The following is a 14,466-nucleotide window of genomic DNA, read 5'->3' as shown; positions in this document are numbered from 1 at the left end:
CATAATTATCAGAAGAATTAGCTCTCAGCTATTTTACATTTATCTTCGTATCCCTCGGAAGTGGCTTGGTGTTCTTCCCAACAAATTCCAATCGATGAAAATTTGTTTCTTTAAATTGCAAAATTGAAGTAAATGATTTAGTTTGTTGTGCTCTAAAAAGCGGACAACGTTTTGTACCTTCACCGCTGCAGCAACTAATTAGTATTGCAATTTACATTATTTTTTGCGCTCTTCCTTCACAAATTTTCAGCGCATTTACATCGTCATTTACATCATTCCTTTTCCGTTTTTTTGGTTTTGTTTTTAGTTGTCTTTTTTGTTTTATTATTATTTTTCTTTCGCGTTAAGGGTTTCCGTCATTTTCATTAAACCTAATCATTTTAAATTTTCCACTTCCTACAGCCATTTGGCAGGGCGATCACCTTGCAATTTATCTCCACTGCTGCGCTGCCATTTGCACAAACTTTTTGCGTGTATTTAGATAGGCCAGCATGAATATATGTATATATGTGCAGCTGTATACATACATAGATCCTTTTTTCACTTCGTTCGACGGCTACTCAAGTCTCGGAAAAATCCAATTTTCTATTTTAAATTATACGCCAGCGCATTTAAGTGTACACTCAGGCGTTTATCCAACCCATGCTTGTACGTTGCCACCCAGATATATTTTGCGGTCTTCACATTTACTATCCTTTCGGCCACTTTTTTCTGCATAATTTAAGGTGAAGTGCTACTTAGAAAGAAAAAAAACAACGGCGTGGGAAATAAGTAAATAAGCGCATAAATTGAAATGAGTTTTAGTTCCAATTTTCCCGAACTTCCTTTTTTCATGTTTTTGGTTTCCACCGTCGTTTTTTATTCTTTTCTGAGTGTATAAATATCACTCATAAGCCGTCTGAACGATATAGACGACCCTGTAAATGCAACCTTTTTGAAAGGGTATAAAAAAGCAAGCTTACAAAAAGAAGATGCAACCTGAACAAATGTAAAAAAATATATCTTTTGAAATATCATATGAAACGAAGTTGGGGTAATGAAAAGGTAATGCCCACATTTTTTCTTCTTTTTCCTTTTACCCATCTTCACAAGGCCGCCTTTCAATTTGTTAAGTCTGCATTGTTATGCGAGGAAAATGTCTTAATATCAATTATGTAAGAAAAATTGGTTTACATGATTCAACGGGTAGAGCTTTCGCATTACATAATATGAATTAATGCGTTAATGTTGGTTAAATTTTTCAAGGGAATTTAAGAAAGCGAAGCTTGCTAACACTTTAGAGCAAATATTCCTCGAGTATATATATATTTACGAAAAAGAATTTTATGTTCTTTCATAAAGCCAGATCAACATATTCTTGGAAACATATTATTCTTAATCAACTTCGAGAGAACATACTCTTCGCCAATTATTGACTCGAATACATACATCTAAGAGATATCCAAATAATTCTTAAATCATCTCAAAACGGTTTACCAGCATTGATTTGGCCAAAGATTTTACCTGTTTGCTTCTCGGCCGCTTTTAGTGTATATCCATCCACTTGCACCGCTTCACTGCGTCCACGCAAATTCACTGCATAGACAAATATGCGAAAGAGACGCCCAGAGTCCAAACCAGTGACACTTAAAACGGGATATTTTGATGAGATATTGGCCTGTAACTGACCATTATGCTGATCGAAAATTTCCATTATGAACCATTGCCGTAAGCCGCCATCAAATCCTGTAAAAATATATAATAAGAAATATTAAATGATTCTATCACACTTATATAAAATAAATTTGTAAATTGTTATTCGGTCAAAAACTTTCTTGGATACTTATCAAAGCATCAACATGGAAACTTTGACATGGAGTGGCCAGTAATGCGAGACTAGATTATGCTTTCAATTATTCAGTATACACATTACATTGGATTTGAAATTATGTTCTGGAAGATAGTTTTTTCCCTAGACTGACTAAAGTGGATAGTATTTCACTCAGTAGTAATCAAACTATAATTATTGCCAGATTTTACACATTTTAGTATAATTGTTTTGTTAGGCATTGATACTTGTCATAAAAAATTTAAACAAAGCTTGCTGCCAATTTACAATTTTTTTCTTCTAAAAGAATGAAGCTCATTCATAAAAGGGTTCATACAAAAGGATCATAAACTCTTTTGGAAAAAAAAAAATGAAGAAATAAGTTGCAATGCCAATCGAGCATTGATGTATGTGGAAAATAGAATTTAATGTAGGAAAATTATAGAAAACAAGTAAGGAAGTGCTTAGTTCGGGTGCAACCGAACATTTTATACTCTTGCAATTTATTGATGTAATTATTTAAAGCTAACTCAATTTGACCCATTTATCCGTCATAAAGTTCACTAAAATAACTCAAACATTTTTATATATATTTAGTATATGAGAGCTGAGGTAATTCCTGGACCGATTTGACTAATTTTCATCACCTAGGTACACTATATCGAAGACTATACGCGCACTTCATTTTGCTAGATATAACACACGTATTTTTGAAAACCTTTAATTAGGAATATGGGAGCTAGGGAAAGTTATGACTCGATTTTATGACACATTTTTTCAGCTTGTTACAGGCAGTAGCTGTCCCAGAGTTGCATCGCCCTACACGCGCATTATGCAAAAAGTTGAATGAATACTTTAAATATTCTGATTTACAACAGTGCAATGATAAAATGGAATCAAATAAATTCGATTTGTCAGAGAAAAAGTTGAATGCAATGCAAATAAATAAATAAATTCGTTTACATTGCTTGTTTGTAGGTATGCATAGAGAAATGTCACTGCAGAGCGACTGCGAATGTATTTCAACTGTCAAGGCAACTGAAATATGCGTCTACATATATGCATATATACAATATATTGAATATCAAGCTCACAACAGAAAATCAGTAAAATAAAAAATAAACAACAACTACGAATATCAAAGCACAAATAAAACAGCACAACAATAAGGCAATCAACAGCAACAAAACTTTCTTCCAACTAACAATATATCTGTACATACTCGTACATACAAATGTACATATGCGAATACAAATAGAAAATTCAACCAGCCAAGACAAGTCAAGTAGTTGAAGCAAACTTTTCGACTTGTTGGCCTTATTAACCCCAAAACTCGACACTAAATCGAACAACCGAGACAGCAAGCTACAAACAACCACCTATACCTCACAGCAGACTGACAGCTTAAATGCCAAAACTACACGTACAAGGGTACATGAGCGCACCCGATGTCCTAACCGGAAAGGTAGTTGCTATATATACATATACATATATATGCCCACCGGTTGGCTGGCAAGCTGACGAGTTGACTGGAGAGGTACTTGCCTTACGCTTGGCAGCGTTTTACAGCAATATACGAAAAGGTATAACAATAGCAACAAAATCATTGAAAGCAACAACAACAAAAATAATAACAGTAACGTAAAGGAAAAGAACGGAGTGTTGAAGAGGGATAAGATTGTGATGTGAATTCATTTATTCGTTTGTATGTTTGGCGGTAGCGCAAAGCAACCAAGTAACGGTAACTACAGCTTAAGCTGCAGCAAACTTACACATGCATACATACAAGCTTACATATGTACATATACAGGGTTGCATTTGCGTGTCATATTTGCAAGTGGCGTTCCTTTCTATATTTCGTACATTTACTGCTACACCAACTGAGTCTCATTTAAAAAACATGAGCAACTTGAGTGCACTTTTACATTATGTATGCGACACTAACATACGCGCTCACTCACTCACATCTGAAAGCAACGCTACCCTGTAGTTCGGTACCATCGGATAAGAGCTAACGATATAACTAATTCCGAATCATTAGCACCGGTCCCAGCCCGATTACATGCAATGTTATTTGACTAACGATTTTTACATTGCAATGTCCTACGAGAGTAATCGAGCGGTGCGACGCTGCATTACCAGTCATTGGTGAAAGGACTAGTTCCAAAATCGTTAGTGAATCGCTAGAACAGAATCACTAGCGTTTTCGTTAATTCAAAATGGCTAGTGATTTGACTAATTCGAACACGCTAGAGGTTTCATTAATTCAAAATCCCTAGCGATTCTACTGGTCCATTAATGCTTGTGGTTCTACGCCTGAGAAAAACTTTTGAAAACAACACTTTTACACAAAATAAAACAAATGTTTACGAAATACAAAGAAATATATTTATTTAATTCATGTACAAATATTCTTATATTCTATCTCCTCCCTTTTTTCGTCCTTAAAAATTATCTTACATTATATTATTCTTATTTACTAATTATTTATTTTCTTTATTAATATTACTTTTTATTATTAGTTATTTTAATTAATTTTTATTTATTATTGCAAAATACATACATATGTATGCAAAATAAAAAATATTATTAGTTTTTAGTATAATAATGTTAAATTGATGTACTTATAATAATATGTTTTCAATTATATTAAGTATATACCTGATCTATGGGTAGATAATCCCGCGATGGTTCTATGGTTGTAGAGATGGGTGATCTGCGGTGATTTTGTTGTTGTTTGTGATGATCCGGTGTTGGCGCCTCCGTCCGTGGTTTTTTTGCCTTCTTCTTTTGTTTCGTTCATAATTTTTTTTTCACTTATTAAATTAATTTTCACTTTTTTGCACATTACTTTTTCACTATATGTAAAAATATTCCATAATTTTCCGTACGCAAATTACGCATCTTCCTCTTAGTCGGAAAAATGTGAAATGACGCGTCAAATTTTTGGAAAAAAATTGTGTTACAAAAGAGACTAGAGAGAGAGAGCGCGAAATGAAAAAACAACTCAGAGTAGTGTTTTTAGGGGTGGGTTTTGCCAATTCATTTTTCGAGTAATGCCTCGTTGCATTACAAATCATTAGCGAAAAGACTAATTACTAGTAATGCATGAAATCGCTAGTAGGTTTAGAGCTCTAGTAATCGCTTGACACCAGCCGAACTACTGGGTATCGCACACACACACACACACACACAAACGTACATAGATGTATATGTACGTATGTATGTTGATATATTAAATATTTTATGTTGACAATAATACTCTTTTAACCGATATTTATATGTATCTGCAAACAAGGAATATACACTTCGAAATTGACAAAATTCCAGATTCATTGAAAAGCTGCCGGCATTCGAAATCAAATTGAATAATATATGTAGGTATATGTCTAAATTGCTGAGGTGGAATTTGGTGGCAAAATTGTCCAATATTTGGACAACAGGACAGCAAGACAATGTGACGGTGCTACAGTCATTTACAACGCAATATCGGTACTAATGCTTTTGCTCAGGAGACTGTCTCAATATTCTTTGACATGTCTTTATCTGAAATGTAAAGTGACTCATCCATCGTTGGAGCCTTTAATAAATTAAAAGTACATATTTGTAACATAGTGGGCTAGTATGTAGTGCTTGAAAGAGGACATTTACAATAGCGCCAGAATATGGCAGTGAGTTCACTGAGTTAATATTCTACAACTGTATTTCGTTAATGCGTTAGTAAAAGTGCGCCCAGCTCATTAAAATAGATATTGTCATAGAGCATTGATTTAAACCTTTAAAACTACAGTGGAACTTCTCTAACTCGAATCACCATACTCCACAAAAAAACTTCGAGTTATAGAGACTTATAGAAATTTTTATTAAAACATAAATTTTTCAAAAAGGTTTAATAAATAGATTTACCCACAGTTTTAGTTATTTACTTCGCAAAAAGTTATATATATGTAAATATATTAAAACGTGTATTCTGTAATTTTGTTTGTTGCACTTTGCTATTGTTTGGCTCTCATGCCTTTGGTATCTCATGCCTTTGTTAGACGATTTATGAAATCTATAAGTGTAATATCATATTTTTTGTTCGCCTCCATACTAATATAGGGACTCCTTTAAAATTGATCCTTGATAGTAAAATTTTAAATTTAGTAGTATATCTTGACCAAAAAGTTCGATTTATGGAAGGTAATTTGAATGAAATTTGACTTCTATTGCCAATTCAAGCGTTCGGGTTAAGGCCAACTTCGACTTAAAGAAGTTCGAGTTATGGAAGGAAATTTGTATGACATTTGATTTCTAAACGCTATTGCCAATTCAAAAGTTCGTGTTATGGAGCGTCTATTAAAACGCTTATTAAGGTCTATTTACCATACGAAACAAAATATACATTTATTTTTAATTGAATTTTAATCGACTTGAAAATTAAATGCAACTCTGCGACAAAGACGTACGATATACGTTCGATGAAAAGCTACGAAAAAGAGCTACGATAGATGTCACTGCTAAAAATATTAATCAGCTGATGAAACTTACCAACTTCTTATGAAAAGCAAAAACAAAAATGTATAACAGCTGGTCGGTTATCGAGTAGCCGGCAGTATAAAAAGGGTTTCTTAATAAAATATTTAATTAATCAATTACATTGGTTGTCTAAAAACGCTATAACGTAGACCCAACCTGCAGTTTTTTATTTGAAGTTTAGTTGTAATATATCTTAAAGTTTTTGTTTCTGCAAGATGTTGTCATAAAGTAAAAATCTTTTGGACAGTCAAGAAGTCTTCAATATAAATTATTTTACTTATACATTTTCTCCTGTTCTTGTTTTCAAATATATTCTACGATCCAGAAAAACTCTAAAGTAAATTAACTGCGGAATATCATTGAATATAAAATAGTCCTGAACAACTTCAACTTCTTTTCTCAACTCTTCTAAATGGAGGTTAATCTATACTTAGCAAGCGTCTAGTTCATTTCAATTTATTTACTTTTTAGTTTCTTTTGACAAAACTTTTCCTGACTTCACTTATTCCTTTACACTCTAACTCATAATGCAGTTTTATTAGTTAGTTGCCTTTTAATTAAATGAAAATACATAACACGCGAATAAAAGTATAAAAGAAGAATACACCGATGGAGTGTGGGTATGAGAAGAAACAACAAAAAGTCTTAAACAACTTTGATGAGCCAGAGAAGTGGCCACTTTAGTTAATCAATCCACAGCTTTAACTTGCAAAAACTTGTTTCGCATTCTTCTCTTACTGCGTTGCTTTCATATTGTTTTCTTTTCTTCTGCCTTCAGCTTATTAGCTAAGTTTTTACAATGCGTTCGTTTTTTTTTTTTGACTTGCATTACAAACGGGGTAAAGCTAAAGTTCTATGAGCCTTGTTTCATGTCTGCCAAGTATTAATTAGGGAGTGAGTGTGGAACAGCAAAGATGGTGAAGTTGAAAACTTCGCAATATTTTCAGTGAATAATAGTAGTACGTCTGAGTTGACCCGCTTACTTTCTATACGAACTAGATTACGCATGTGAGTAGTGTCTCAAACTGTAATGAATTTAAGTATTGCATAGAGCAAGTTTTACTAAATGATTAAATGTGCAATTTAAAAGGAAAGGTGTGCCTAAAACTGGCGCAACAAACTGACTGTTTAGATTTTTGTGTCAATTTTAGACACACCCTTTTGTTTAATTGAAGATGAGATAATTACATTTCCCATGCTCTTCTTCCTTCATATTGTTTTCCTTTGATATTAAATGTCATCGCCCTCTTTTGAATATATGAAAAGCTTTCAAGTTTTAAGCTCAGTCAGCGCGGAGCTTTATAAGAGCTTTACATGAAATCATAAGTTACACATGTTAAGAATAAGAGCTTTCCTTCATCGTATATGTCTAATATAATCCATATTATATTATTAATATTATAAATGCGAAAGTAACTCTGTCTGTCTGTTACTCTTTCACGCCTAAATGGCTGACTGGATTTTGATGAAATTTGGTATGGTGATAGATGATAACCTGGAAATGGTCATAGGCTATAAATAATCACGCCATCGTTCTTAGTGGGTAGGCAGTAGGCAGATAACTAAATTGAGTTAGTTATTTTTAGTCGTTTTTGTTGGGACTTTTGCTCTTTCACGTCTAAACGGCTGAACGGATTTTGATGAAATTTAGTAAAGTAATCGATGGTTACCTAAAAATGGATATACGATCAAAATGATCACGTCATCGTACTTAGAGGGTAGGAAGACTGCAGAAAACTGAATTGAGTTAGTGATTTTTTTTATGGTTTTTGCTGGGAGTTTTGCTCTATCATGCCTAAACGGCTGAACGTATTTTAGTGAAATTTAGTTAGGGGATATTAATAATTAAAAATTTGTTTTACTTCTCATTTACAGTTACATAAATATAATATAAAAATGAATTGCTGTTCGTTAGTCTCGCAAAAAGTCAAGAACGGCCAAACCGATCTGGCTAATTTTAGTCTTGAAATATTCGTGGAAGGCCAGGAAAAGATTAGAGAGTGAGTAAATATGGAACAATTGCGAGGAAGATAAAAGAATTTTAATCAAGTTGCCAAGAAAAATATAAAAAGAGAAAACAAAAAAATAATATTTTGAAGGTTGTCATTGTTGCTTTGTTAAAATATTTTTGTTATTGTTCAATTGTATAAGATTGTGTCGATAGCTCAAAACAATTTGTAACAAATAAGGAAAGGCCAAGTTCGGGTCCAACAAAATTTTTTATACTCTCGCAATTTTTGATGTAATTTTATTAAGATAACACACAATTTGACCTACATATATATTCGGCATTAGTCCAATAGAAAATCATCATATATAGTATATGAGGGCTGATGTAATTCCAGAACCAATTTCACTCATTTTTAAGAATAGGGCCATCTTGGCACCTGTTAGTAGGCAAACTAACGGGACATTCGGCGTTGAAATTACTCCTGAATTGCAAATGAACGAAACACCAGTCGGCAAAATCGCCAAAAATAGCGCTATAACGAAGATTTTCTAAACATTCAAGAAGTCGCTGGAGGTACTGCACAGGACTTTAAAATATCTTGATTGTCGATAAACGTTTTTGGTGGAGCCAGGATTCTGTTAGCAGGTGATTTACGCCAGACTCTTCCAATTATTCCTGGATCAACTGTTATTGACGGTGCCTAAAATCATTTAATTTGTGGCGACACATAAAGAATTGCCAATTAACAACTAACATATGAGTGTTTTTGCAAAAATATCAAATTGCGATTGTAGAAGCAGTTGCAAATGGTAACCATAAATGACTGATAGAATGATTATATTGGTGGTAAAAAAACAAAGAACCCAACTATTTCAAATTGCCTGTACTATCACCACTCACTTTGCAATTAAAAGTAGTTTGAGTTGTCATCCTGCTGCGTAACTTCGAGTAATCAAGTCGCCGAAGCCAATATTGGACCAACGTAATTTAATGTATACTTTGCCACAAAAACGTGTGGATGGGTCTGTTAGTAATATATATTACTCAGAATAGACAAGTACATTTTTAAACCAGAGTATAGATTATGATCTACTGTAAGCTCTAAGTTGCTTCATATAAAAATGGGAAAATATTAGAAATTGGAAAATGTTTGGTCTTACTTTAAAACACAAATAATCACTTTTAGTTAAGTACTAAAATTTTTGATATTATATGGATCATCTATTCTTATAAATAGTTTCAACTACAAACACACAAATTCACTCACCTTCCATGCAATAGACCTCCAATGAGTCCGATGTCTGATTGAATATAGTACAATTTGCTGGAATTTCGGGCTTTCCAGCTGCTATTAAATGAAAGACGCAAGGCTCTCTTTGCTGGCCAACATTGTTATCCGCCCAACACATAATGGTGCCGAAATCCAATTCCTGAAAGAATATGGAGATATTTTAAAAATATTTGTGTAATAAATTCAAATAACTAATAATAATAATAAAATAAAAACAATTAAATCCTAAATTGCATTTAACACTTCATCGCATTCTTGAAACAGCAGAAATATTTCATCTAAAATTACTTTAACTAACCATTACCTGCCAGCATTATATCTTGCTACAATGGAAACTTCACTTTCTACTGACATGTTTCCAACAAAGTTAACTTTTCGGTAACGAAGCTTTGCAGTTGATTCAATTTGACAGATGCTCGTAAAATAGCAAATTTACAAACAAAAATTTATTTTGCTTTTTTCCAAAGTGACATATACGTAAGTTATACACCCTCCTACACTTTTGTAGTCGTCAGCAGACACAAGCCAAATGAAGGTGCGCATATACAAGCAATTGTATATGCCTATATCTCACACGTACTTGAAATAGTGTGTTCTGATTTTATTTATTTATAAACTCTATGAAAGACATTTATTTATCCTGAAGCACACGCAATACCGGCAGCAAACAAAATGCAAGTTATCTATGACAGTGAAAATATATGTATGTATGTATGTATATATGAGAGCTTGAATGTTCTCAAAAGAAAACTTCTTTTTGTTATACGCATGAGTGCGCGGTATATTTTATTACCTAGAGAATCATATGCTTAGAGCAATGTAGAAACATTGATAATTTGTAGTAGAATTATAGAAGATGTGGTTGTGTTCTGTAATGTTTTTTGTAGAAAACGGAAGCAAAATTGAAAATTAAATAGTTATTCAGAAACTTCATAGCTATAACTATAATATAATATCTAATAAACTAGTAACAGGATACGATAAAAACGATTTCCTTATAGATAATACAATACAAACAGGGAACAAGTTTTGAAAATATATTACAAATGCAGCCAGCACCTACAGCTTTTCAAAATCTTACTTTACCAAATTGAGTTTCTTCAAACTCAACTGAGTGTGGCTTGTCACTCACTTATTTACACACATATCTAAATGGTGTCATGTTGCTGTGCGTATTTAAGTCAACTGCCCGACGGCAACGCTTACATAAATGACAAAAAATGATAGAAATAATAAACAAACCAGAAATTAACAAAAGAACAACAAAAAACTTCAGTTTAGATGGCTGTGTATGTGTTTACGAAAGTAACAGATGGCAAATATAGTGTTGTTGCTTTTAGAGAATGATTTTGATATTCTGCCGACTTTCCAGACGATTTTGAAAATTTTGTAGAAAGATAGTTAAGGAGTTGTAGCAAAGTTTTTCTTTGTAGCCCGCAAAGTGTGTGTGTATTTCCTTCACTTCTGTTTGATAACTTTTTAGACTTAAGAAATTCCAAGATTTTAACTTTGATGCTTTAGAATTAGATTTGCTATATATGTTTCTAAAAACAAACAACATACTCGTATTTCTATTATAAAATTTACACTACTCACTACCATCTTGGGAAGATACTAGTGGGAGCACGTTTTATTTCCTCTCACATACTCCTTCACATTCAAATATTTCTTATGTGCATTTGCAAGTGTTTCATTTTAAAATGTTATATTCGCATAAACAAACGGAAACCGGAAGCGGCAAATATGTCATCGAAACGGAAAGAAGCTTTCCAGTTTATAGCACAAAATGCGTTATGTGCGCATTTTACGGTGAATAATTTATAATTTATTGCCATTCAAGAAGAAGTAGAAATGTTGGAAGATGTAAAAAATTATTTTCTGTTTAGCTTTCAGCTTCTCGATTTTAAATATGCATGGAGAAGAAGTAAACAAATATGTATATCAGGCAACAGATGGTTGAAAATTTAAAATTTTTGGAACTAAATGTGTGGTGGCTTCCCTCATCCCTTAAACACAGCAAGCCGAAATGCGATTCAAGTCCAAATATACATTATTAATAGTTTGGAATTTATATTTATAATAATAGTTTCCAATAACAGTGTATTTTAATCTGATTTTGAAAGAATAATAATAAATAGCATATAAATTCAGAGAAAATCTTAACTTAAATAAATCTGCGAAATTCAGGTTACGATTATTTGTAAGAATAAGATGTTTTTTTCGGAATTTTGAATTTTTGCTGTAAACCTCAATATTAACCCAAAACTATTATGAAATATTTCTTACGATGAATTACAGCGGTCCGACCTTTCAATAAATCTCCTCACTTCGTAGAAAAACTATATATATATAAAAGAGCTGTTCGGGCATGTAGCGTTCTCCTGAATGTAGTTTCGATCGCTCAGTTTTTCTGATGGTCGCTTTCGTAAACCATTGCCACACCCACAAAATGATGAAAACCGAAAACTAGGAAGGCTCATATTTGGATGTATTTTTTTGGGAAAGTGGGCGTGGTCCCACCCCCTAATAAGTTTCTTGCACATATTTCGTAAACTACTAAAGCTACATAAAGCAAATATTCTGCAGTCACCTCCATTACGTACCCCATTATACACAATAAAAATAGGTGTAATTCGATAATAACCACGCCCACATCCCATACAAAGGTTATGTTGAAAATTAATAAAAGTTCGTTAACTCGTTAACCGAAAACACCAGACACACTAAATTTTACAGAAGAAATAAAAGTAGGTAGCAGCACTCAGATTTAAAAAAAATTGAAAATGGGCGTGTCGTCGCCCACTTATGGGTCAAAAACCATATCTCAGAAACTACTCGACCGATTCCGATGAATATAATATTTTCTTGATACCCTGTTTCCACGGATTGTCGAAATCGGTTTACAACCACGCCCACTTCCCATATTACTCGATTGTGAATACCATCTAATTCCTTCACTTTATAGTAATTCAATGAAGATCGTGGAATAAAACTTTACACAAATATTGAATTTGAGCTGTGACATCTCTTGTTGAAAAATTTTGGAGATCGGATTATAGCTATTCAATGTCCCGTATATTGAAGATGAAGAACTCAGTGCCTAAGGGTAATTTTTTTATCTTAATAAAATTACATCAATCAAGTGCGATTGTATCAAAAGTTCTGGTGTAGCTTTTCCTTACTTAATTTCTTCTCTATAAGATACCGTGAATTTACATATTTAAAGTTGGGAGATATTTACTGTGTAATTCTCAAATTCTAAGTACAAAAATAAATACAAAACTATATACAAAAAAATAAGTGTGGCACACATACGGTGGCAGTTTTACTAAATGGAAAGAAGGTATATACAGATAACTGCATATGCACTTGCTGGCGCACATTATTACATATATATGCACTTATTTGTGTATATGGTTAAGTATCTGAGTCAAATGGGGTAAACAAAAGTTGAAAATACATACGAATAATTTATATCTCCAAAGTGTGTATATGTGGGTATGTATGTGTACTCACCTTGACCGGCGTGTAGGTCAATGTCGATCCTTGCGCTGAATGCGCACGGAAACCACTCTGCGGCATATCAAATGTCTCTGCCGTATTATTGAAGGACCATTTGAAATTTTCCGGCGGTGGATATGCATCAACTTCACATAAAATCTCGGCTACCTCATTACGCGCCACACCATAAATTTTCTTCTGATCCGGGCGGCAAATCGGTTTGTCTGTGGGAAAGATAAGCAACAAACAACAACAACAACGTGAAAAGTTGTGATTTTCTTTATGTTGTAACATATGAATAGAGCATACACAATATTCGTATAACGGCAGGTATGTAAATAAATGTGCTGTGCAAATGCGGTTTCATTTCAAAAAAGGAAATGGTAAGCCAGTGATGCGCTGAGTGAAACTAGATATGAATATGTATATGCATGTTGGTACTGTTACTAGTCGCAGTGCTATAGCTACCAACACCTGGTTACTACTAAATAGAATCCAGGTATTTATATATAATATAAGCATTTGTGTATTCCTGTGTGTGAAAAAGTAAGCTAAACTATACAAATATTATTAAAGACTGTATGCTTTCTAGAAACCACGAAACGGTATTAAAATAAAATAGCAAGAGCAGAATCTGTTGCATCACTTTTTCGCCTTCGCCAACGCGCGCCTTGCATATTGTGCTAGAAAGTGAGTCAAGAAAGGCTTTAACATATTTATTTTACTCTAGCCGAGATTTATTTTTATTTTCAAGTTTTTCGCTCTTTTATTTACCGCCAACTGCATTTTTACAATTGAATTTTTTTTGCTGGCATTTATTTATTTATATTTCTCTATTTTGCTCGCAGAAATGAGGGCACTTTTAACGTTTGGTATTTGAGTCTACATAAAACAGCAATCGCCTGCAGGCAAATTTTTTGCATTGTTTACATAAAACCATTGCAAGCTGAAACGTATATATATATGCATGTTTTTACATTGGTATGTATGCCTACATACACCCACGTGCCCACCACCCAACGGAGACTCATAAATCGTAGCTTAGCTGTGGGTGGCATTGTGTTTATAGCATACTTTTACGCAGCAAACTTCCACTAAGAAAGTGGGATTTTTATAGTATGTTGGTATGCATTATATTTACAGTTGCAGGTACTTAGAAATAGCGAAAATTATTATTTGTGAAAATATTTTTTAGAAAACAACAAGACATCACTTTAAACCGAGATCAACAATGTGAAGCTTTCGTTGTGTATATGAGACTTAAAGCTTTCTTAAATCCAGGTGCTTTAAAATGTATACTACTTTATGCGGCACATGTAGTTCTAGGTAAGCCGGAGTTAAGAAGAAATTTCAAATATTTTTTTACGACAGTCAGTGTTAGCTTGTAAGTAGAGCGGA

General features: G+C 33.2%; 1 protein-coding gene across 1 annotated transcript in view; it reads right to left on the bottom strand.

The window, feature by feature from the left end:
• The window catches only part of LOC105219085 (uncharacterized), a 128,103-nt gene that overhangs the window by 14,114 nt on the left and 99,523 nt on the right, over positions 1 to 14,466 (bottom strand). The window contains exons 11-13 of the mRNA XM_054232932.1: positions 13,084 to 13,292; positions 9,544 to 9,706; positions 1,504 to 1,725 (exon numbers count right to left, since the gene is read on the bottom strand). Coding sequence (XP_054088907.1) covers positions 1,504 to 1,725; positions 9,544 to 9,706; positions 13,084 to 13,292 — 594 coding nt within the window. The remainder of the gene's footprint in view (positions 1 to 1,503; positions 1,726 to 9,543; positions 9,707 to 13,083; positions 13,293 to 14,466) is intronic.

This window comes from Zeugodacus cucurbitae, chromosome 2, assembly GCF_028554725.1.
Source record: "Zeugodacus cucurbitae isolate PBARC_wt_2022May chromosome 2, idZeuCucr1.2, whole genome shotgun sequence".
Taxonomy (NCBI): Eukaryota; Metazoa; Arthropoda; class Insecta; order Diptera; family Tephritidae; genus Zeugodacus; species Zeugodacus cucurbitae.
Note: the sequence above shows the minus strand (reverse complement) of the source record. Positions and strands in the feature narration are given on the sequence as shown.